General features: G+C 37.2%; 1 protein-coding gene across 1 annotated transcript in view; it reads right to left on the bottom strand.

Moving 5' to 3' along the window:
* Positions 1-4205: 4205 nt before the first annotated feature.
* The window catches only part of dok4 (docking protein 4), a 68181-nt gene continuing 45899 nt past the window's right edge, over positions 4206-26487 (bottom strand). Inside the window, exons 3-9 of the mRNA XM_022667376.2 lie at positions 19931-20038; positions 18575-18689; positions 17105-17224; positions 15273-15462; positions 9851-9989; positions 9020-9137; positions 4206-8917 (exon numbers count right to left, since the gene is read on the bottom strand). Of these exons, the coding sequence (XP_022523097.2) occupies positions 8775-8917; positions 9020-9137; positions 9851-9989; positions 15273-15462; positions 17105-17224; positions 18575-18689; positions 19931-20038 (933 nt within the window). The 3' untranslated portion in view covers positions 4206-8774. The remainder of the gene's footprint in view (positions 8918-9019; positions 9138-9850; positions 9990-15272; positions 15463-17104; positions 17225-18574; positions 18690-19930; positions 20039-26487) is intronic.

Here is a 26487-nt window from a genome sequence, read left to right as displayed (position 1 = left end):
CACGAGTCCATCAGATCTCCACCAATGACAGTGGAGGATTCTGTATTAATGCACTGGATGCAGTCCGTCCTCAGCATTAATCATACATACATACACAAACAAACAAACAAACAAACAAACAGTGGCTTTCCTTTTCCTCACTAATATACAATCACTCGAGTGTGAAATAAATAGTTTATATACATGAGACGAGTGGAGTGTCAAAAACTAGCGTACACAAAAAAACGAAATCTCGAAGAGAAACATGTGGATGTAAATATAGCCCTTCTTTAGTTTGACATAAATAATATTATACAGTGTGTGTGTGTGTGTGTGTTTGCATGCAAGTTTATGGATTCCAGCATTGAAGAAACATCATCAGATATCAGACATAAAGCTCAGTTCACCTCAACATAACGGCGATGCACCAAATCCAGATCCCCATAAAAATAAAAAACACTGTGATAACGAGAGGCTGTGTCCAAAACGCAATAAGTGCTGACTACTTAGGCGGCATTCGAAGGCAGGAAATTACTCTAGGTGCACTCTAGTCATGAACAAATCGAGGCCCAATCCCATTTCTCTTTTGTAGTTTACCCCTTGTTTTCCAATTGAATTGGGACACCCTTAAAAAAACTGAAATAGTTTAAAAGTTCAGCAACTGCTGCTGATAAACTCGCACTTTAATTTTAATTTTTCGCACTATAAGGTGCATCGGATTATAAGCACATTTTAAACGACACTAGTAAGGAATAATGGAGTCTTCATGTTTTTCTTCTAAATTCAGCAAAGCAGCAAAGTAAAGCCAAGCTAAGATAAGCTAAGCTAAGCAAACAAAACTGTAATTTGTAAACTAAAAAAAAAAAAAACATTTTCTTTTAAAGTTAAACCCCTAAAAAACTTTTATTTGGGTGAGTAAAGCGCTTCTATTTATTCACAAGAACTGCTAGCCGCAGTTAGTGCTAGTAAATGGCGCCAGACAGTGATACACTGACGAACCCAGGGTGATATTAGCTAGCGGTTCGTCCCATGTAGCTTTTTTAACACGGTAAACACACAGACTACAGTCTGATATACTCACCATCTGAACAGTGAAGGAGCTAGTGCTTAGCGCTCTGATTAGCACTCAATGCTAATGCTGCTCCAGCAGTGCTAGCCAGGGTTAGCAGCATGCTACAGTCCAATAATACTCACCTCTGAATGGTGAAAGAGCTAGCGCTTAGCACTGCAATTAATGGCTAATGCTAATGCCGCTCCAGCAGTGCTAGCTGAAGTTAGAAGCAGGCTACAGGCCGCTATACTCATCTCTGAATGGCGAAAGAGCTAGCACTTAGCATGGTTAGCGGCTAATGCTAATGCTGCTCCAGTCTGGGTGCTGGAGAACTAAACTGAAACTCCTGTATAAATCTGTACTTCAGTGGAGTGTCTTTACTGCTCCTTAATACCTGACTGATAGAATTCATACATAAGAAGCACCCGATTATTTTTGAGAAAATTAAAGGATTTTAAGTGCACCTTATAGAGTGAAAAATTTGTTAGCTTTAGGGGTTATCGTATGCTGCAGCAATTTTTTAGTATTGTTTATTCCTTAATTTCTCTGTGATTTGGAGCTGAAATTAGTTTTGATTAGCTTTTATTTTACTTTATATTATTGTTCCACCTTAAATGCTACAGCTTCTGCTATCTTTTGCACCATTTAAGGTGGAACAGGAAAGTTAGCTAATGCTAGCTAACTACTGAGATGAACTACTACTACTATAAAGAAAATGCCCATAAATATTGAAACTACACTATTATTAGACTATGGTTATATAATTAGTGGTTATTGTATTTTTTAATTATAATTTGTATTATTAAATTTTAATTTTTAAGGGAAAATACTCAATTTAATGGGTTTCTTTTGAGGCTTTTGCTGCACCATCTTGCCTATGACTCTCATAACCCTCTATTTGGAGTGTTCTTCTAAAAAAATCTCAGTTTTAAGGATCACGTAGTCCTAAAACCTTCCCTAATCCATCCCTCCATCCTAACAAAAACTGAAATAATCTACATCTAGACGTGAACACAGGTGTAAAACATAGGGGTAGAGCTCAGTGGTGAAATGGGATTGGGCTCAAATCTTTGCATAATAAAATGCAGCCAGATAAAGTACATATCTACCCTTCACTTCCTTAAATATCCCATGATCCATCATCTAGGTTGGTGTTGTCTTTAATCAAAAAGAAAATATGAAAAAGCAACATGGCGGAAAGCAAGCAGCAATCTGTACAAATGTACCGAAATTTCACACTAATTCACAAAAATAAATAATATAAAAAGCAGCAAAGACTGTAATTGTATTGTAAATGATGATTACGGGCTTGTGGTCTGATTAGACACTGGGTTTTGACACAAGGGGGCGTAAGAGCACACTACTACTGTTTAGGTAGTGCACCTCTTGGTGAGAAACTGTTAACTACTAAACATACCTCGGCAATGCACTGGAAGACTCTATGCAGTGTTTTAAAGAAGAAACCTGGACTGCTAAACACTGGAGCCAAATCGTCTTTAAGAAACAAATTCAGGTTCTGTTTGGGATCCAATCACAGTCGAGTAGCAGGTGTAATCAATAATCTGGTGATCATCTCATACGACAGTCGGTCACCCCTACACTGAAAAAAAAAGATTAGTAAAATTTACTTATAATAAGTTTCACAACTTTCTGCATTTACTTTTTTTTAAGTAAATTTAATTCCAGATAAATTTAAGTAAATTCAACTCGGTTTCAAGACTTAAATAGAGTTACACAGAGTAAATAAGTGAACTGAACTTCAGTCAATCCTTTCTTTTAGTAAACTTTACTTCATTTATACAATATTACCTAATTACAATTACTTATACAATTACAATATTACTGAAATTTAAATATTTGTAGTTAAAACACACATTCACATGCCATCCAAGTGTAATATGTGTGTTTTAACTAAAATATTTTAATATCAGGAATCATAATATATTATATATGTAATTAGGTAATATTATATGCAGGAATGAAGTAAAGTTTACTAAAAGAAAGGATTGATTCAGTAAAAATAAATGAAGTAAAGTTTACTAAAAGAAAGGATTGATTCAGTAAAAATAAATGAAGTAAAGTTTACTAAAAGAAAGGATTGATTCAGTAAAAATAAATGAAGTAAAGTTTACTAAAAGAAAGGATTGATTCAGTAAAAATAAATGAAGTAAAGTTTACTAAAAGAAAGGATTGATTCAGTAAAAATAAATGAAGTAAAGTTTACTAAAAGAAAGGATTGATTCAGTAAAAATAAATGAAGTAAAGTTTACTAAAAGAAAGGATTGATTCAGTAAAAATAAATGAAGTAAAGTTTACTAAAAGAAAGGATTGATTCAGTAAAAATAAATGAAGTAAAGTTTACTAAAAGAAAGGATTGATTCAGTAAAATAAATGAAGTAAAGTTTAATAAAAGAAAGGATTGATTCAGTAAAAATAAATGAAGTAAAGTTTACTAAAAGAAAGGATTGATTCAGTAAAATAAATGAAGTAAAGTTTAATAAAAGAAAGGATTGATTCAGTAAAAATAAATGAAGTAAAGTTTAGTAAAAGAAAGGATTGATTCAGTAAAAATAAATGAAGTAAAGTTTACTAAAAGAAAGGATTGATTCAGTAAAAATAAATGAAGTAAAGTTTACTAAAAGAAAGGATTGATTCAGTAAAAATAAATGAAGTAAAGTTTACTAAAAGAAAGGATTGATTCAGTAAAAATAAATGAAGTAAAGTTTACTAAAAGAAAGGATTGATTCAGTAAAATAAATGAAGTAAAGTTTAATAAAAGAAAGGATTGATTCAGTAAAAATAAATGAAGTAAAGTTTACTAAAAGAAAGGATTGATTCAGTAAAATAAATGAAGTAAAGTTTAATAAAAGAAAGGATTGATTCAGTAAAAATAAATGAAGTAAAGTTTAGTAAAAGAAAGGATTGATTCAGTAAAAATAAATGAAGTAAAGTTTACTAAAAGAAAGGATTGATTCAGTAAAAATAAATGAAGTAAAGTTTACTAAAAGAAAGGATTGATTCAGTAAAAATAAATGAAGTAAAGTTTAGTAAAAGAAAGGATTGATTCAGTAAAAATAAATGAAGTAAAGTTTACTAAAAGAAAGGATTGACTGAAGTTCAGTTCACTTATTTACATTTAAGTCTTGAAACCGAGTTGAAGATACTTAAATTTATCTGAAATTAAATTTACTTAAAGCAAATGCAGAACGTTGCAAAACGTTTTTTAAAGTAAATTTTACTCTTTATTTTTTTCAGTGTAGTAGTGATACGAGGAGCACAGGAAACTCCAGATTTATCACCAATCCAGCATTTATGCAGAAGCTGGGACTTAGCTTCAGCTTCAAAATGCATCTAAAATGCAATTCAATTGTAAGTATCTTCTAAGGTGCTGACATAAGACTAATATATCTCTCTATGAGCCTGTGCGAGCGCCCTATGCACCTATGCAGATGTTTATACTTCCGGCTTTTAGGCTGTGAGGCATTGAGGCAGCTGTTTAGCTCCATATTCCACAGACAGTTTCAGACAGTTTCTTATATAGTTTGGCAGCTACAACTCTAGCAAAGAAGGTCACAGGAAATTATATGGCAACAAGAGGTAATGCAGTAATGCAGAGATGTTTGCAGCAATAAATAAGCTTAAACAAAAAAATGAACTGGATCATGGGTAGCTAAGTCCTGAAACTGATATAAATAAATACATTTTTCCATTAGAAACTTTTCCTCAAACATTTCCCAACACAGCCAGACCTCTACCTGATCAAATCCATAAAAACAGTGATGGAACAGGATAATGCAGGATAATGGCAAACGGCATAAACCTTAAAATCCTGAAGCTCTTCACCTTCTGTCATTTTTAGACAAAAACATAAGGAATTAATCAATCAATTTCAGCACTGTAGTAAAACTAATCACATATTTTACTCTGTAGTTGTATATATATATATATATATAGTTGTATGTAATTACAGTCTGTAGTTGTGTTTGTGTTTCTTTGTATACTTTATTATTATTATCCTCAAAACCCACAGGATAGAGATTACAGGACATCACCTACAGGACACTGCCAGCAGGACACTGCCAGCAGGACACTGCACTCAGGACGCCTCCCACAGAACGCCACCTCTTAGGAATCTGTTTACAGGACACCACCCACAGGACACAACCCCTTAAGACACAACCCTTGGGACTCCGTTTACAGGTCGCCACCCTTGGAACACCACCCACTGAACTCTGTCCACAGGACGCCACCCACAGGACACTGCCCATGGGACGTAGGCTACGGGACACCGTCCACAGGACATTTAAAAATTTTAAATAAAGTTAAATAATTGTTAGAGAGTTAACTGTAACATTCAGAAAACGATCTTGTAACCACAGATTATTATCAGGGTCAAATAATAATAGCAATAATAATAATAATAATAATAATAATAATAATAATAATAATAATAATAGTAGCTGCTCTGTGGTGGTTTTCTATCCTGTGGGTTCTGAGTATTGAAGAACAGGTAAAAATAAGCAGGAGAAAAGTAAAATATAATATAGAAAAACAAAAACAACTACAGTCTGGAATTATTATTATTATACAACTATAGAGTGAAATATATGGTTTATCAGTGGAGATGATGAGTACTGAAACGAGCTCTGATAGGATTGGATATTAAAGTTTCAGGACTTTTAAGCTACTAAAGGAAATCTAACTGCAGTAAAATGCCATTGGTTTGTGCTTTGTTGGTTAAACAATGTCAATTTCCTACAAAAACCCTGCTTAAGATCATCTAATCATTTGAACCAGGTCAATATCTTCTTATTCTGATCTACTGGTGGATTTATTGATACTTATGGATTAATCCACTACATAAAAACACCTTACTGTAACTCACTTACTCGTCCCTGCTGAAATAACAGCACGGAAACCTCAGGATGGTCAAGTTGGTTGAGTATCTTAGATTTTCACCAGTATAAAGTTAAATATATTGAAATGGACTATATACTATATTGGCCCTATTTTAGTGATCTATAGGTGAGCCTTGAACTGCACATCGTGCAGCTTGATTTAGGGTGTGTTTAACCAGTGTGTCTTTGCTATCGTAACGACGGGAAAAGTACTTGTACTAGAAAATTTACTAATTCTCTTAATTAATCATGGGTGTGGTTGATTTTGAGTCAGAGTGTCTCTTGCTCATCATTCTCTTTAAGAGTAGATCAGGTGAGCTCTGACTTTGGTGAATTGCTATTTTAACGATGCAGCTACCTGGACGTGTCCAACAAACTCTTCTCAGCAGAGGAAACTGAGCTGCTGGTTGACGCTGTGAAGGAGCTCCAGCAGCTCATTTACGGGAACAGCAATGTTATTTTATTTACTATTCTGTTTATTGTTGATGTAAAAGTTGGGTTTGTGCACTGCTGCTTTGACTGTTGACGTCTGTCAGAAATGTACCTGAACACACCTCATTTCCAGAACACCACGCCCATCAGTGTAGATATATTCAGAAGATCTGCTGCTGTTTAAACCAGACAGGAGGAAGGAGTGAAAATAGACTGATGGTGGGGTGTAAGATAGCATTGAGCATCATTTTCCCAACCACCTTGACCATCCAAGATCAGTCTTACCATGCCAAAGAAAAACGATCAATCCTCATTCCTAGAAAGCATTCTGAAAAGTATAAATTGATAATTTCATGAATTCATTCACTCATCTTGAGGCGTCTGACTGTGGGGACGAATGAGAGACAACAGGAATGAAAGCTGGAGTGGATGAAGAGCGAGAGTTCCTCCTGAAAGTCCCGTAGACAGTTACTGGTCTCCAGACTCATGGTGCTGAATCTCTCAGACTGAGGTTCTGTGTTTGAAGCGTGACGGGGTTTAGTAGTGCTCTCATGCGCTGAAGAGTTTCAACACGGATCAGTTTAAAGCTGCAGGAAGCTGGATGGAAGCCTAGAATCCTCCTCAGTACTGATGCTGTGCTCCATTTCTACTCCCATATCAGAAATTCTAACTTTAAAGTGGGAAATTTTAGCTGGAAATCTTCTAAAATGTGGTTTTTCCTACCTTTTTTTTTGGCTGAATAAAATGTTAATTTTAGGTTTACACTTTTTTTTAATGTGACACATACTTGTTTATGATGTGTGACATATCCACAAAACAGCAGCGCTTCACATTAAGTTTCGGTTTCAACTTTTTCAGAATATTAAGAGCTATAAAGGAGTTCAGGCTGCAGTTGAGCTTTTCCCAAACCTCACTGTAAAACTTGTTATTCAGTCACGGCAGAGTTGTACATTTTTATATACTTATTCTAATATTTTTTTTTTTTTTTATAAATCTGATGTCTATTTTAGGCTGTTCACACTATTTCTTAATGTGACACACACTTAACACTTAACATCTCTCTGAATGGATGTGCATGAAATGCACAAATATCTCACTTTCAGCATCTGATATGTATTTTGTAATCTATTGTGAATAAAATGTGCGTGTATGTGATTTAGAACTCCTTGCATTCTGGTTGTATCTACATTTAAAGGTTTACACCATGTCCTAACTTTTAGATAGAACTACGGTCGTAATTGCCAAACCAGTAACTTTTTTTTGGAAAGGTTTATTGTAATGTTTAGCTGGACCCTGTTAACTTGAGCCAGACGTCATTCTCAGCTTAGTTTTACCTGCTTGGAGAAAACATGATCAGGTGGATTGTTGGGGTGCATTTTGATGTGTTTAGGTTTTTGTCTGTGTGAAAACAAACCAAACCAAGGTGAAAACGCGAGAAACAAACAAAAACTCCCTTAGATATAAATTGCTCCTATTGAAGCTGTTTTTTTATTATTATCTTATTAGTACTTATAGTGTTCTAGGTTTTTTGCCATGTCTTTTTTTTTTTTTTATATTTTTATATGCTCTACTGTGAATAAAATGTGGGTTTGTAAGTTTTATAAATCATTGAATTCTGGTTGTATTCACATTTATTAGCTTTTAACACAACATCCCAACTTTTTGGGATGGAACTAGAGCCATAACTGCTAAACCAGTAATAGCAGTACATACTTTTAGTAAACTCATTTAGTCTTTTAGGAAATTCTTTAACTAACTATTGTTTGGAAATGTATAAAATATTGTACAGTTATTGTAGTAATAATTACCTGGATCCTGTCCACTTGGTTTTGGCATCACTTGGCGTTCCCACTTTACAGTACCGACTTTAATCTGAGTTTTGATCAGAATGGAGCGCAGCATGGTGTGAGTGATCTACACTGAGAGCAGCTCTGCTACTAATCAGGACAGTCAGTCAGTCAGTCCTCCACGGTCACAGCGGACATGCACTAACACACAGAGACAGAGACAGAGACCGTGCATGAGGGACAAAAAGATAGAGGCCTTATTAAACCTAAAGCGGTGCCGCACCTGCCCAGGTAAAAAACTGAGGGCGTGTCTGTGGCCGACCAATCATCATCGAGTTCCGTCAGAGATCGATGAGAAAAACGCTGAAAACGTCTGGAAGCAGAATCACCCGATCCGTTTATTATTCCACGCCGGACAGCGTCTCCTCTCAGGAAACGGCCACAGCTCCTCCACCCGCCACACCGAGGCAGCGCCGGGCAGCGCGGCGGCACCACACGCCCCAGCTGAGAAACCCCCGGTCAGATCTGCCCCCGCCGATCAGAGGCAGGTAAAAGGATCGGGAACAGGTTCAGTTTAAAGGAAGGTTCAGCAGCCTGTAAAACCCGGCGTTCAGTCCGTGACGCCCGTCACTGGCTGGGGTAGGTAGAGTAGTGTGCTGAGTGTTGGCGGCTGGTGCCCCCCGGCAGCGTGGAGCTCTGGTGTTCCGGGGGAAGGTGTGCCGTGAAGAGGTCCGATTCTGCTCCGGACTGAGAGCCGGAGAACATCTCGCCTGCAGAAACACAAACATAAACAGAGCAAACGGGTTAAAAACTGCAGAATAAAAACAGCAGGAATCTAACCGTAACCTCCACACCGAAAACCCTAACTTTACCGTTAGCAGGGTCCACACCTCCCTGCGTCCCGGTGATGTGGTGCCAGAAGGCGCTGCGTGGCAGGATGGCGGTGGGGGTGCAGGGGTAGGAACCGGCCTCCGAGTCTTTAGAAAGGAGCTGAAAGAGAGAAGAAGAAGAAGAGGAAGAAGAGGAAGAGGAAGGTCAGGATTAAAATGTACTGAACAAGAAAAACAGCAACAATCAACAAGAAAAGGGTGGAAAGTGACTGGTGGTGGTGGAGAGTGATGGGGTGGAGAGTGAAGAGGTGGAGAGTGATGGGGTGGCAAGTGGTAAGTGGTTGACGGGAGGGTGGTGAGTGACAGGGTGTCAGGTGGGTGGTGGGTGATGGGTGGGTGAGTGACGGGATGCCGCGTGACGGGTTGATGTCGGGTGGGTCTAGAGTGACAGGTGAGTGAATGACAAGGTGCCGGGTGACGGGGTGCCGGGTGGGTGGAGAGTGACAGGTGGGTGAGTAACGGGTGCTAAGTGACGGGTGATGAGTGATGGGTGGCAGGTGACGGGTGGTGAGTGACTGGGTGGTGCGTGATGGGGTGAAGAGTTAAGGGGTGGCGAGTGAATGGGTGTTGGGTGACGGGTAGGTGGATAGTGACGGGTGGCAGGTGACTGGTGCTGAGTGACAGGTGGCAGGTGACGGCTGGGTGAAGAGTGACGGGTGCTGAGTGACGGGTGGGTGAGTGAAGGGAGCTGAGTGACGGGTGGGTGAGTGACGGGTGGCAGGTGACTGTTGCTGAGTGACGGGTGGGTGAGTGATGGGTGGGTGAGTGATGGGTGGGTGAGTGACGGGTGGGTGAGTGACGGGTGATGCTTACTCTGCTGTTCTTCTCCATTTCCATCAGGACCTTCTTGTGCTGCTCGGCGATGGCGAGGGTGGAGGAGTGAACCCTCTGATAGATCTGCTCTCCTTCCCTCGTCTGAAACGTATACAGCCCCTCCCCACTGTCACACATCCTAACACACACACACACACACACACACACACTTCAGTTTCTGAATCAGTTTCTCTGATTTTGCTATTTATAGGTTTATGTTTGAGTGAAATGAACATTGTTGTTTTATTCTATAAACTACAGACAACATTTCTCCCAAATATTAATTAATTTAACATTAATTTCTACAAATAAAAATATTGATCATATATATGATTTATATGTATGTATATATATATATATATATATATATATATATATATATATATATATATATATATATATATATATATATATACATATATATAAAGTTTTAAGAGTTCAGAAATAATCAATATTTGGTGGAATAATCCTGGTGGTTTTTAATCACAGTTTATTTCATGCATCTTGGCATCATGTTCTCCTCCACCAGTCTTACACACTGCTTTTGGATAACTTTATGCTGCTTTACTCCTGGTGTAAAAATTCAAGCAGTTCAGTTTGGTGGTTTGATGGTTTGTGATCATCCATCTTCCTCTTGATTAAATTCCAGAGGTTTATAATTTGCTGTATATATATATATATATATATATATATAAGTATATATAAGTTCCTATTTACTGAACTATATATTTGTTTTGGATAATATTGAGATCACTATAATATGCAATTTTATAATCTTTCAAATCTAAAAATACTGTACTTAACTTACATGTGAGAAAAAATTAACAAAGAAACACTAAATAACTCTTTAATTTTAATGTTTAAAGGTTTAAATTGATGGAGTCCAACTAGCCAAAACATTAGGGATAACAGAAGGATTAACCCTCCTACTATTCTCAAATTTAAAACGCACTTTATTCTCTGGATCAATATGATCCCAGCTATTTAAATAATTATCATTATTAAAGCTCAGGCTTTATTCTAATGTTATATTAATAATATATTATAATAAGTATTATATGTGTTTTGGTTTGTTAAGTCAGGGCCTAAAGTGAAGAGATATTTAGTGAAAACTGTATAAAAAAAAAAAAAAAAAAAATTGTGACCTTAACATTATTACCACACAAATATGAGTAAAATAGTGATATTTTGTGTGTTTTATGTATATAAATTAGCTTTAATAAATACTCATATATTGAAACATTTTATTTTTTACGTATTGTCTTCATCAGATTAAGAAAACTAATGTAAACCATTTTTTAAATACCTCACTGCAAAAAATCCATTGTCAAAAACTAGATAAAATGTATTTAAATTGAGACATAAATGCTTAAATCAAGCATTAAAAAATCTGGGAGTGGGGTAAGCTAATTCTTCTTTTAAATATTCTTTAAATAAGCAATGGCAAAGCCTCAAAATGAGTGGAGTAAGACTCAAATCAAGCAAAAATATTTAATTTTCTAGCTTAAATTTCTACACAAGCATCAGAATAACTTGACTGGTGACTTTTTGTGTTCATTTTGAATTCAAATTACTTAAAATAAGGTAAAATAAGGTGAAATTTCTATGTAAGACCGAATAAGATAATTATTCCTAAAATAAGTAAAAAACAATCTTACATTTGCAATGCTTAGTAAGACTAAAAATTCTCATCCGAGCAAGAAATAAGATTTCATTTCATTTTTTGCAGTGTTTAGACACTGAATGACCCCAAAGGTAACAGGAGGGTTAATGCAATAACACAGAAAATAAAATTTAAAATAAAATTGAATATTGAGACTTAAATATAGATAATAGTGTAATAGTTATTAAAAACATTTTTAGTAAAAACCTCTCTGACAAACTGAGAGATATAAGTTGGCTAATCTCAGTGAGAAGGCTCCCAGTGCCCAATGCCTCAATGTAAAGAGGATGAAACACAGGAACACTTCCTTTTGGAGTTTTATAGATTTAGATATAGATATAGAATCACAAACTAGGGATATCGCCATATTATATCGTACGTGATAATATCTCCAACATTTTTGAATATGGTGATTATTGATATTATACCCTGAAATATGGTGCCATATCACCCCCCCTAATTATCACATCAGGGTTCTACTTTTTTACTGTTTTTATTAAAAGAAAAATTCACACTGTTCTCATTTCCCATTATATATCTACTAGATACAGATTATATCTGTACAGTATCATTTATTTTACTTTAATCCTGGATATATGGAGATATTTGGAGTGCATTGTTATTATTATTATTATTATTAGTATTATTAGTATCATGACTAATAATTCTGGATCACTGACTTCTGTTACAAATCTGAAAAATTCTTGTATTTTTTAAATATCTCATTTAGGGGTGTGCCCTATCATATCATATCGTATGCAATAATAATACTCAATTTTTATTTTGTTGCAGTAGTGTATTTTTAATTTTTTTTTATTCAGTGTTTTGTCATATCGCCAAGAGTATCGTTACCACAAAAATACCATGAAATATCGTGATATTATTTTAGGGCTACATCGCCCACCCCTATTTGGAGTGCATTATTAGTAAAAATTAGAATCTCTCGCTATCTTTAATAAACTCCTGAAGACAGAGCTCTTCAAAGAGCACTTACTCTCCTAACACCTCTAACTAACTACCTTCTACTACCAGATCAGGAGAATCTCTCACTATCTTTAATAATAAACTCCTGAAGACAGAGCTCTACAAAGAGCTCTTACTCTCCTAACACCTCTAACTAACTACCTTCTACTACCAGATCAGGAGAATCTCTCACTATCTTTAATAAACTCCTGAAGACAGAGCTCTTCAAAGAGCACTTACTCTCCTAACACCTCTAACTAACTACCTTCTACTACCAGATCAGGAGAATCTCTCACTATCTTTAATAATAAACTCCTGAAGACAGAGCTCTACAAAGAGCTCTTACTCTCCTAACACCTCTAACTAACTACCTTCTACTACCAGATCAGGAGAATCTCTCACTATCTTTAATAAACTCCTGAAGACAGAGCTCTTCAAAGAGCACTTACTCTCCTAACACCTCTAACACACTAACTACTTCTAACCTCATTTCCTTCTTCCCCTCCTTCACTCCTCTATCCTATTATTCCCCTTTGTCCTCCTTTTATCCCTATCCAAAGATGTTTTACCTTGGAACTTATTTTACATTGTACTTGACTATTGTAAGTCACTTTGGACAAAAGCGTCTGCCAAATGTAATGTAATGTAATGTAATGTAATGTAATGTAAAAAAAAAAATATATATATCTCAGTTAGGGGTGTGCCATATCACATTGTATGCAATACTAAAATTTTATTTTCCTTTTGTTGCAGTACATATTCTCAACATCAGAAAAAGATATCACATGGTTGGTGATCTGTATCGCAAAGAGTAAACTGTGGAAAACTCGCTGCAGAATCACTATTGACCAGCAATTAGTGTCCAGTGACTCCGGTGTGTTTTTAAACAGATTATTACAGAATTAAAAAGAAGACGAACATTCGACTGTCAAAATTTAGGAAGTAAGTATATTTAGTATTTTCTCAGGGCTGATTTTTTTAATTATTGTGTGATTTATGTAAATGTTTATATACTATCATGTAATGGTTTTCTGTGTATGTGATGAACAGAGGTGGAAAAAGTACTGAAAAAATGTAATTAAGTAAAAGTACCTTTACTTTGCTAAAATTCTACTGAAGAAAAAGTAAAAGTACCCATGTAAAAATCTACTCGAGTAAAAGTAAAAAAAGTTAATTAAAAATGTACTTTGAGTAGAAGTTACATAGTTACTTTTATTTATTTGATGTAAAAAAAGTACAACAAATCATAAATTAAATCGTTTTTAATGAATTATTATTCCAAATAATAATTTGGATCTTTCAGGCAGTATTTGTTCAGACCACCCCATAAAAAAAATTCAAGAACAAGTGTTACAGGTTTCTATTATCCATTTTTTTCTTTACTTTTAAAAAGTTATGGTCATATAGGCGACTATAAACCGTATTTTTATAGTTTTACAGTTCATTATTGTTTTTTAACTTAACTTAAGCCATTGCTGTGCTTTAACTGCTATTTACATGTTTTTGTTTTTTCTAACATCCAAGCAGATTGTTTAATGTTTCCAAAAAAAACTTAAGGAATTAATATGAAAAACATGAAATCATACAAAAAAGAATGTTGGGTGGGCGCATGCGCAGTGCCGTAAAGAAGCACATATCGATGAGAAGCATAACTGGACAGAACACCGGTTCCCCCGAGCCCAGCTGATTCACAGAGCGCCTCTCCCGCTAACCGCAATAATAAACACTGCTGAGAAAAGTTCAGCTGCGCTGCCATGGAGAACAAAACTCAATTGTTTTCTTTTTTATTCAGACAATTGTTTTTTTTTTCCACAGCATTTCATTTTTTACTCAGTAACGGGGAGTTTTCCAATGTAGCGAAGTAAATTACTTTTACTAAAAGTAAAATTGGCTATTTTAAAAACTACTTTAAAAATTACAAATTACTCATAAAATCTACTCAATTACAGTAACGTGAGTAAATGTAATTCATTACTTTCCACCTCTGGTGATGAATATTAATTATCAATAAAGTTTCTCTTTAACACAGCTGTAATACCCTCCTCCTCATCACTAGGGGGCAGCGCAGGCCTGTGTATTCTCCTCCTCTGTTCTTATCTTTGTCCTTTCAGGGCTCCTGCAGGCGAAGCGAATCTTTCTTTATTATTTGATCAAAGAGCTGGAGGGAGATAAGAACGCCTCATCCAGCCCCGAATTTCCTCTAATCTATTCAATCAATCTCTTTATGAGCTCCTCAGTTCAGCAAAGCTCACCTCCACCACCTAAACCACCTCCACCTGCTTTAGAGCCGCGCTGTGCCATAACCCCGCGTCCTCACCGCGCTACTTAACCCGCCACAATTAAACTCCAAATACTGACTATAATAATCCTGTTATAATAATAATAATTCTACAGAGTTACAGTACTGCACACTCCTGCAGTTTACTATACCTGCGGTAGATTCTCTTTAAAACAGTTCAGTGTTTAATAGTTCTGTTATTCTTCTGCTTAATTAGTGTATTAAACTTAATTTAATATGTTTATATTATGCAAATGATGCAAACACACTCTTATTCAATTTTCATTTATGTTTCCTACATACAGTAAATAAATATTTAAGTGATCCATCAGATTATGAAGGAACACATAAGGAATCATGTAGTAACTTAAAAAAAGTGTTAAACAAACCTAAATACTGGCTGCTGGTAACTCTGATGAACTCATCCTGTACAACAGAGGAAACTCTTACTCTTCTATCCTTTCATGGGGTGTTCCTGATGAGTGCCAGTTTTATCATTTTCATCTTATCAGTCTTACCTTCCCGCCTCGAAGGTGAAGCGGGTGGCGTCGCGGCCGTAGCGGCGCAGTGAGCAGAGGGGCCAGGTGACCAGTTTGGTGCGGGGGTTGTGGATGTCCCACAGGTAGATGTTCTCGTGGGTGATCTGCATCATACACTCGCCGTAGATATCCAGGTTCGGACAGGGCAGCAGGAACACGTTAAACCGCTCTGGAAGCGCGGAACAGGGGGCGGGGTATCAGAAAATATAAATCATATTAATATTACACTGTGATCAAATCAAATTACAATGCAGAACATACTGTGGTCCTTAAACTGTTGTGAATCCTTTAGAATTTTCTAGATTTCTGTATAAAAATGACCTAAAATTTCATCAGATTTTCAACAGAGAAAGAGACGATTACCATCAGAATAAAACTCTGATCTTCTTTATAAACTATGATCTTACAGACACAGAGACATAAATCATATTAATATTTACTGCTGTAGTCAAAACCACCAGAGCCGAGTCTGAGTCTGATTCAAGACCAAAACCGGGAAAAACGAGACTGAGACCAGATTAAGATTTAAACATAAAAACATTAAAGAATTTTCTCTATTTAACAAAATTACGCTTAATCTGTGTCTTTTCTAAAACTTAATCAGAAGGAAAAAAAAAGTCATAATTCAGCCTTAAGGTTAGCTAGCTTTCGCTAAGGTCAGCTAGCTTGTCGCTAGCTTTAGTTCTTTCCCCAGTAATACGTTAGCTAGCTTGTTGTTAAGGTTAGCTAGCTCATCACTAAGGTTAGTTAGCTTGTAGCTAAGGTTAGCTAGCTTGTCGCTAAGGATAGCTAGCTTGTCACTAATGTTAGTTAGTTTGTCACTAAGGTTAGCTAGCTTGTCGCTAAGGTTAGCTAGCTTGTCGCTAACAATAGCTAGCTTGTCACTAATGTTAGTTAGTTTGTCACTAAGCTTGTTGCTAAGGTTTGCTAGCTCGTGACTAGCTTTAGTTCTCTGCCAGGTAAAATTAGTGTGTTAGCTAGCTTGTTGCTAAGGTTAGTGCTCTCCCCGATAACATTAGTATGTTAGTTCGCTGCTAACATTAGTTATCTCGCTAGTTTGTACTTATCTCTCCTTTTTTTCTAAATGTCTGGAAAAAATTGTGATGGTCCCTGAGATTTTCACACTAAAGTCCTAAAAGTAGATAAAGGGAACGTAGTTTAACAAATAAAACAAAAACAGTATACTTCCTCTTTCATTTATTGAGGAAAATTATCCAATATCACATATTTGTAAGGGGAAACTGTAGATCAGTCCTGAACTTCGGCCTGGAGGAACTTTAGCCCATTCCTCCGTACAGAACAGCTTCAACTCTGGGATGTTGGTGGTTAACGGGGTTTCCTTACATTAACTGATCACTTAATATCCTACAACATTTCCATTGGATTAAGGTCAAGACTTTAACTTGGTCCAATTCTAAAATATTAACTTATTTCTCCTTTAAACATTCTTTGGTAGAACGACTTGTGTGCTTAGGGTCGTTGTCCTGCTGCATGATCCACCTTCTCTTGAGATTCAGTCAGTTTATGGACAGAAGTCCTGAACTGAACAGATTTTCCTTTAAAATCTTCTGATATAATTCAGAATTCATTGTTCTATCAATGAAGGCAAAACAGGCCCAAAACAAGATACTACCTCCACCATGTTTCACAGATGGGATAAGGTTCTAATGCTGGAATGCAGTGTCTATATTACTATGCCTCTGAGTTTGCAACATAGTTTTTCCTTTTGATTCTTAAAATTTTGATTGCGAATTTTATTTATTTATTAATTTTTAGCACAAAATTCACTCCATACAGGATGTGGTACAGACCTGTGTGTTCACACTGAACTCCGGCCGCCAGAAGATCCGGCTCCCCCAGACTGATATCATTCAGCCGAGTCCCCAAACACTCGATCGACAGAGTCTTAAACCACTCCTCCGCCTCCAGCTCTGAGTACACAACACACACACACACACACACACACACACACACACACAGTCTATATACTGTAAAAATGCATGTACAATTGGTAAGAAGATTTTTATGAAGTTAATTTTGTGCAAAAAGATTTTAACAAAAATATAGAATCGGCAATCAATATTTGCAGCAGCACGTCTGGTCTTCAACCAGCCAAAACGGGCACATGTCACCCCGCTGCTCATTGAGCTCCATTGGCTACCAGTTGATGCTCGCATCAAATTCAAAGCTCTTACAATCGCCTACAAGGTGATGACAGAACAGCTCCTTCCTACCTGCACTCGCTCCTGAAGGCTTACGCTACCTCCCGGCCGCTGCGCTCCTCCAATGAACGTCGCCTCGCTTTACCAAACATTCACACAAAGCAATCCAGACTGTTCTCATACAGAGTTCCCCAATGGTGGAACAAACTACCCTCCACTACCAGATCAGGAGAATCTCTCACTATCTTTAATAAACTCCTGAAGACAGAGCTCTTCAAAGAGCACTTACTCTCCTAACACCTCTAACTAACTAACTAATTCTAACCTCATCTCCTTCTTCCTCTTCTCTACTCCTCTATCCCATTATTTCCCTCTGACCTCCTTAAGGCCCTATCTATAGATGCTTTATTTTTAACTTCTATTATTTTTGTACTTAACCTCTTCTATTATTTGCACTTCAATATTGTAAGTCGCTTTGGACAAAAGCGTCTGCCAAATGCAATGTAATGTAATATTTCAGATTAAAATCCACAACAAGACTGTTTTAAATAGCTGTTAGGAAGTGACCACCATGCGTGAAAGGGTTAAAATAACTGGTGGAACTGGTGAAATAATACTCGGCCCCTCTATAATTATTGTGGCCCCTTGACTCCTTATTCTATTCTAGATCAGCCACTGAAAGGTGGGTATAGAGTTAATTACAGGGTAAATATAATGTACACAGTGATAAACAGAAGTAAATAACTGTGGATAATTTACCACAGTAAGTTCCAACCCTGCACTGTGATTGGCTGAAAGGCGTTCTATGAGTACCGTTATCAGCCGGTAATGCACTGTAACTAACTAACCGAAGCTCTCCATGTATTACTCCACAACATACAGGTATCCTTGCAACGATGCAGCGCTTACAAATCAAACAGCACAGCTACAAAGAGAGCAGCAATGGAACTATTTTAACTGGTGGTGTTTTTAGAACCAAACAGATCCTATTTTCTCCTCCTCTTTAACTCTAAATAAAATATATAAATAATAATAATAATAATAATAATAATAATAATAATAATAATATATAAACAGACAGAGTGTTGTGTTGTGTGTGTTTACTCTCAGTCGTGTTACCTGATTCACAGGTGAATGTGCGAGAGGTGTCATCAGTGAAGACGATGACGACGGCTTGTCTCTTTGTGTCGCGGGGGAGTCTCGTCACATTTTTCACATTACTGATTTCTGTCACCTGCGAGAAAAACACGTATAAACCAGTACCAGTCAAAAGTCTGAAAACACCTCATCTTATTCAATATATTTCCCCCTACATAGTAAATGAATAGCTTAGTGATCTATCAGATTATGAAGGAACACATAATGAATCATGTAGAAACTTAAAAACAGTGTTAAACAAACTAAAATACTCTGTGAAGTATTTAGATGCTCTTATCTGAGGAGCTGTTTGTTAACTTGTGGTTTCTGAGACTGAAAACTCTGATTAATTTATCCTGTACAACAGAGGAAACTCTCGCTCTTCCTTTCCTTTCCTGGAGCGGTCCTGATGAGTGCCAGTTTCACCATTTTTATGTTTTGGGTGGTCTTTGCAGTAACTGCACTTGAGGACACTTTCAAAGTTCTTGAAATTCTTATTTTCAATTTAAATATATTTATTTCTTTATTTAGTTGAGTAGTTGTTGTGTCTCATAACCTGGATTAGAACATTACTGAAATATTCACTATTCACTGTATACCTGTAACTCTACCTCTTCACTACTTTACTTTAACTGATGCTCTCAAACTTTACATTAAGAGACAAGAAATTCAAGTAATTAACTCTTGATGAGTTCAGCACAGCTGTTAACTGAAAGCCTGAATTCCAGGAGACTCTACCTCATAAAACTGACTGAGAAAATCCAGCAGAGATGTTCAAAACTGATCATCTAAGCTACTTAGATCAGCTACTTTAAAGAATCTAAAATATAAAACATATTAGGTTAGTAAATTATTCCATATGTTTTTCTTCATAGTTTTGATGTGTTTAGTATTAATCTACAATTCCAAACATTTTAAATAAAGAGAAAACACTGAATTTAAGGGCTGTCCAAACTTATATATTTAGTAATATTTAGTAAATTTTGTAGCTTTATGTTCAAACCTTTCTAGAGTTTGAACATAATTTGATATCAAATTATTAAATTTAAAATCACACCCATCACAGGGCTGGGTGATATGGTAAAAATACTGTATCACAATATTTATAGAAGATTTCACGAAACACAGAATTTATCATGTTTTTATTTACAGACAATAAGCATTAGTAGTGGCAGATTCTTACAACACTAATTAACAACTACAGTGATTTTTATTCAGAAAGTGCTGCACTAATGAAACGCACTGTAATGAAACGGTCTGTCCTCTCTCGGACTCCGGCTGCTGAGGGCCGGGTGTTTAAAACAGTATAAAGGTACAGTATATTGTGAGTATCGGTACCTTAGGATAGGCTCTAATGTAGGCGGACTTCTCATCAGGATACTTCTCCAACCGGCGAGGACCTTTACTGGAAGACTTCTTAAACACCAGCCAACAGCGCCGATAGATCTGAGACACACACACACACACACACACATTTATTAGTGCAGGTGGATCTCCAACCTTATAAAGTAGCCCAGGAAGTGGGCGATGATCAGAGTTAATAAGGTTTTAAAAATGGATAAAATGCTGGATTTTTTAACATGCTGTTTGTGTTTGAGTGTATTTTGTCTAAGTACAGTAAAATGCTTGTAAAATTAATTTTAATTTTGTGAAAAAGTTAAAATCAGCAAACAATATATCAGATTATATAAATTCAGAAGCAAATTAGAGATTCCAGAAGCAAAAGACATTTAGCAACAAAATCCACAAAAAATGCACAAAAAATGGACAGAAAGAGAAAAATGAAAGTGAAGGCTAGTAAAAGTCCAAATGCAAATAATATTTAAACAACTGCAAAGAATAATAAAGAAGGTAAATATATTTTAAAATATTTATTTGATATATATGTAGATATTTTTTTTAAACATGCAACAATTCTATTTATTCTTGTGTAAAAACTTTTTGGCAAAAAATGAACTCCATAGATTTTATAGTGCAAGTTTTTTTTTTATTATATTGTGGCCCCTTGATGTCCCTTACTCAGAAAAATTCCAGATCAGCCACTGAATGCTGGGTATAGAGTTAATTACAGGGTCAATATAATGTACAAACATCTGATAAATATAGAGATCAATCACTGACTGAAATATTAATGAACGTAACTCTCTACCCAGTGGCTGTTTACCACTAAAGCCCCGCCCTTTAACAAAAAAAAGAGTCAATCCTCCAATCAAAGAGCTGGTTGTGCTGAGAGTTTCGGAGGGTTGGCGTAATTGCCACGGAGATCTGCGCAAGTGCAGCAGGCAGAACAAGCTGAACAATCACATTCTTTGTGCGTTAGCCTTCACATACGCTCTAAATAGCTGTTAACAAGTTTAAAAGAGCATTAAGAATTATATTTTCTGTATTAACTCATAATATGATCAGGCTGTATCAGCAGATATTAGGAAATTAAGGAATTGAGGAAAGTCTGCAAAGCTTTAACTTTAGCTCTTATTAGAACTGATTGGTACGTCACGGTAATCTGCCTGTGTTTTATCCTCTGAATCTGCCTGCCGCCATTCCCTTAGTTCCATTTCCACACCCAAGGTTGCCAGTTACGTAACACAACATCATTCAATGAGCTTCAGTAAGGTTTATGAACCATAGCTGGGTAATTTTGAAGATTTAAAACGTATACAGCTTTGGAAAAATTAAAGGGAGCACTTCAGTTTCTGAATCAGTTTCTCTGATTTAGCTATTTAAAGGTTTATATTTGAGTTTATAACAAAAAAATAACAAAAATGAACATAACAAAATGAAAAAAAAAACAAAAAAGATTCAGAACTTTCAGACCTCAAATAATGCAAAGAAAATAAGTTCATATTTATAAAGTTTATAAACTTTATAAAGTTCAGAAATCAATATTTGGTGGAATAATCCTGGTGGTTTTTAATCAGTTTTTTTTTTCATGCATCTTGGCATCATGTTCTCCTCCTCCACCAGTCTTACACACTGCTTTTGGATAACTTTATGCTGCTTTACTCCTGGTGTAAAAATTCAAGCAGTTCAGTTTGGTGGTTTGATGGTTTGTGATCATCCATCTTCCTCTTGATTATATTCCAGAGGTTTTTAATTTGAGAGAAACTCATCATTTTAAGTGCTCTCTTATTTTTTACAGAACTTACTAATCAGTATTTACTGATTAGCTACAGAGTAAGAACTGTCATTGGTTGCCAGTTCTGGTGTAAGCGTGAGCTGCTACAGTGCTAATCCCGTCCTGGGGTGCCCGTCACCGCGGTCAGGTTAGTGCCAGCCGACTTCAACAACAGGATTAGTGCGCTACACAACACCGGCGGGTTCACACTGCGGTGACACGGTTACACACAGCGCCAGAGTGGAGGAGACTGGCACTGAACCACCTGCGCCCTTTAGCGAGGGGCTAACGAGCGATTACACGGCGGGTACCTGCAGAACCAGCCGGCTATACAGCTGAATCTGAGCAGAATGAAAGAATGGGAGGAGGAGGAGTAGGAGGAGGAGGAGGGCACCAGACCCGGCATCGACTCGTTTAATAACCACGCCGAGTCGGTGGATTTGGTTTTTGGCCGGTTTTCAGCTTTTTTTTAACCCTCATCAGCTCCTCCCCCTGGCTTTAGCTTGGTTAGATCTGCTGGAATCGCCTCAAAATTACAGAACTGGTATAATAAGACCCAGTCAGCTCTGATCTGAACCATATCAAACAATATGACTCTATTAAAATCTGTCAAAATCGAATCCTGTTCATGCAGCTTGCCCTTATCCTTGTTATCCTTGTTCTTTCTGGGTGAGTACAGTAGATGGCGCTCTCTCTTTCCCCTCATCACTCCTCCTAGGGTGATGTGGATCAGCACAAGGCTGCATCTGTGAGCTGATGTGTCAGAACCACCAGAGTCGCTGAGCTTTCCCGAGCGTTAGCGCTGCTGTGATGCTACTCGGTTCAAAAAGTTCAAAAAGGGGCGGAGTCTGACTACACATGTATCGGAGGAGGCGTGTGCTGGTCTTCATAACCCTCCTGGTGTTGAAGCATCACTAATGATAGAGGGAGTCCTAATTAGTGGGTTGGGTAATTGGCTGTGTAAAATTGGGGAGAAAACGGGATTAAAATTAGAAAGAATATATATATAAAAAAACATTTGTGTTAGGGGTGGGGCAAATTATTGATATCACGATATATTGCATAAAAACAGTGATTTTCACTTGATTCACATCTTATTTTAAGGATTTTGTGATTACTGTGTATTTTAAGAAAACAAGGCAGATTTCTTTGCTTAATAAAAGCAGATATGTCTCAATGTTGTCACCTGCTAACCGTACCACAGCTCACACACACACACACACACACACACACACACACACACACACACACACACACACACACACACACACACACACACACACGCACACACACACACACACACGCACACTCACTACACAATTCTAGTTGTTCCAGACCACTGACCCATCTCCAGCTCTCCACCCCCTCAAGGTTCTCCTCATCCACCCTCAGCAGCTCCCTGCCAGACCCTGGAGGAGCTAATTAACCACCCTGTCTGCCTCTCTATCCCTCCATCCCTCGCTCCCTCACTCCGTCCGTCCTCCCTCAGCCCTGCCCCTACACCCCCCCACCGGCCCCCACCTACAGAAGAAGGGCCCCAATCAGTCTAATCAGAGGCTGCTTAGCATTCCGGTCCGGCGCCGCCGGCCCCCGTACCGCCGGACTCGCCCAACGCCGCCCAACACCCCTAATCACTCCTCCTCCACCACCGCCGCCGCCCGTCTTCACCGCTCTCCATTTCATATGCAGGACGACAGCAGGCTCGCAAATTAGGAAGCAGACCAACCGCAAATACGAGGAGATTCATCAGGATGAAGACAAAAGATCTGCAGCTTCTGCCAGAGCTCTGAGCCAAGCGCCAGATTCAGAGTCTGTAAAACCCGTCTGATCACTTTACTGTTCATCTGATTCCTGTTCTGTTATATTCTCTCTTACAAAGTAAAATCAGTAAGATTATAAGACTACTGTGAAATTAGGGATAGACGACAGCTCTGTAACAATAAAAATAAAAGACCAGATTGAAAACCTCTGGAATATAATCAAGAGGAAGATGGATGATCTCAAACCATCAAACCACCAAACTGAACTGCTTGAATTTTTGCACCAGGAGTAAAGCAGCATAAAGTTATCCAAAAGCAGTGTGTAAGACTGGTGGAGGAGAACATGATGCCAAGATGCATGAAAAAAAAAACTGTGATTAAAAACCAACCAGTTAGTTAGTTATTTCACCAAATATTGATTATTTCTGAACTCTTAAAACTTTATGAATATGAACTTGTTTTCTTTGCATTATTTGAGGTCTGAAAGTTCTGCATCTTTTTTGTTATTTCAGTCATTTCTCATTTTCTGTAAATAAATGCTCTAAATTACTTCTAATCTAAATGACTAAATGACTTATTTGCCCTCTGTCTCTTTTTTCACCATCTTTCTTGCTCTCTCTCATTCTGTCTGTCTCTCTCTTTCGTCAACTCTTTCTCCCTGTTTCTATACCCCCCTCTATATATCTATATCTCTATATATATCTATACCTATATATATATATATTCCTGTTTCTTTACCCTCTCTCTCTCTCTCTGTAATTGTGTTGTGTAATATTATGTGTTTGTGTGTAATATGAGTGCAGTATTATGAATCTGTGTTTATGTGGGTTAAATCTGTTTACAGCGTGTTTCCGCTGGGCTGGCAGAGATGCAGCACAGCGGCATTAGCATTCGGGTGTGAGCTGTGACAAAACCATGCATCTCCATCAGCGGCGGAACCGAGGAGAGAGAGAGAGAGAGAGAGAGAGAGAGAGAGAGAGAGAGAGAGAGAGAGAGAGAGAGAGAGAGAGAGAGAGAGAGAGAGAGAGAGAGAGAGAGAGAGAGAGAGAGAGAGAGAGAGAGAGAGAGAGAGAGAGAGAGAGAGAGAGAGAGAGAGAGAGAGAGAGAGAGAGAGAGAGCGGAAGGAAAAATACACCCTGTACCATTATCACAACATGTTCAAATATTTGTGTACATCACTTCTTATGATACTACATTTATCTATCTCTTGTTCTGTTGAAGCTTTAAGAGTTACTTTTCACTGGATCTTTTGATGGTTTGTGATCATCCAACTTCCTCTTGATTATATTCCAGAGGTTTTTAATTTGATAAAATCAAAGAGCATTTTTAAATGCTCTGTTATTTTATTTCCACAGCTGTATGGTTACAAATATAAAATGTCCATAAATTAAAGCATGTATCTTATATGTCAGGCTCTCGTCCCAGTGTGCTCCCCAGTACTTTTTTTTGGCTGCCTCTCTAGCAAAACTCCAAAACTCAAAACGAATCTCACTATTTTGTTGTGTTTTGCTATGAAACACATTGTTATACATTTTTTAAACAAAACTACACACAAAACCCAGACTGCTTAAGTATGATCTGGACTTTGTGGACACAAAAGTCCAGATTACACGTAAAGGACAGTAAATCAGTGAGCAGCAGGCAGGTGGCGCCGAGCTGAAGGCTGGCGTTTCTGGTGGAGGTGGAATGTAAAGTTATAATGAGGTTAAACGCCTGTTTTCAGACCATTTAACCTCCTGCACCTTCTCTTATCTGTTCACAAACCTCCAGCAGGTAAAGACGAGTTTGGTCAGAGGTGGGTCGTGACTGTGTGGACCTGACGGACCATAAAATAACAACAACACAAATATAAACTACACACAAAAACACAAAATATGACCCTGTTTTTCCAGCCTGCTCCATCAAATAAACATCCAGCACTGTCCAGACAGCCTGAATAATAATTCAGCTGCTTAAAGGTCTCCATCGTTTTTTCATTCATTTTAGCATGAATAAATGCCGTGTGTGTGTTTTTTGTGAAATAAAATTGCTCCAGTGATCTGGAATAATGCTGGTATAAGTGCAGTTCAGCCACTGACCTAGTCTTAGAGTCTCTGAAAAACACCAAATCCACCGGAGATCCTATTTAAACCTATAGTTACACACAGAGGTGGGGAGTCCAGATCCAGAAAGTAAAAATAAATCCAGGAGGTTTTGTTGGCTGAGCCACAGCAGAGCAGCAGAACCAGGCAGTTGGAACAAACAAAACCCCGGGGTGGATTTTTACTTGTAACTAGTGTAAACAGAACTGATCTAAACGTCTAAACACCTATCTATCTCAGTTGTACTTGGCTGGTGGTGTTTTTCCTCCATAGACTAATTCTAACCATTTGTTTCTTAGCTCTGAATTACTGGGTAAAGTATATAAACACTGATGTGTTATTCACACAAATAACACAGGAATGAACTGCATGCTGTTCCTAGCACTGTTAGCTCCTATCTTGTGGGCGGTCCCGAGCCGAGGTGGGCGGGGCCATGAATATTAATTAAAGGGTTGAGGTAGACACGGTGCTTTTCCTGATCGACTTTCTGAATATTTTCTTTTACTAGCTGCTGCAGAGAATGAGGAAGAGTTTCATCATGTGCAGCATCATAAACAACTCAGAGACCCACTGTATTTCACAATAAAACAGGAACAAGAGGATTTTAGCAGGAGGACATCTTTAACAGTCAGCGAAGAGATTTTTAACTGAGACCCCTTTATCTACTTTTCGGATTTGTGTGGAAATCTGATGATGTTTTAGGTCACATGTGCAGAAATCTAGAAAATTCTAAAGGGTTCACACACTTTTAATCACCACTGTACACTGAAAAAAAATTATGAGTAAAATTTACTTTACATAGAGAATGTTTCACAACTTTCTGCATTTGCTTTTTTTAAGTAAATTTAATTTCAGATAAATTTAAGTAACTTCAACTCGGTTTCAAGACTTAAATAGAGTTACACAGAGTAAATAAGTGAACTGAACTTCAGTCAATCC

Source organism: Astyanax mexicanus, chromosome 16, assembly GCF_023375975.1.
Source record: "Astyanax mexicanus isolate ESR-SI-001 chromosome 16, AstMex3_surface, whole genome shotgun sequence".
Lineage (NCBI taxonomy): Eukaryota > Metazoa > Chordata > Actinopteri > Characiformes > Acestrorhamphidae > Astyanax > Astyanax mexicanus.
The sequence above is the reverse complement of the archived record's forward strand: the minus strand, read 5'-3'. Positions and strand labels throughout refer to the sequence as shown.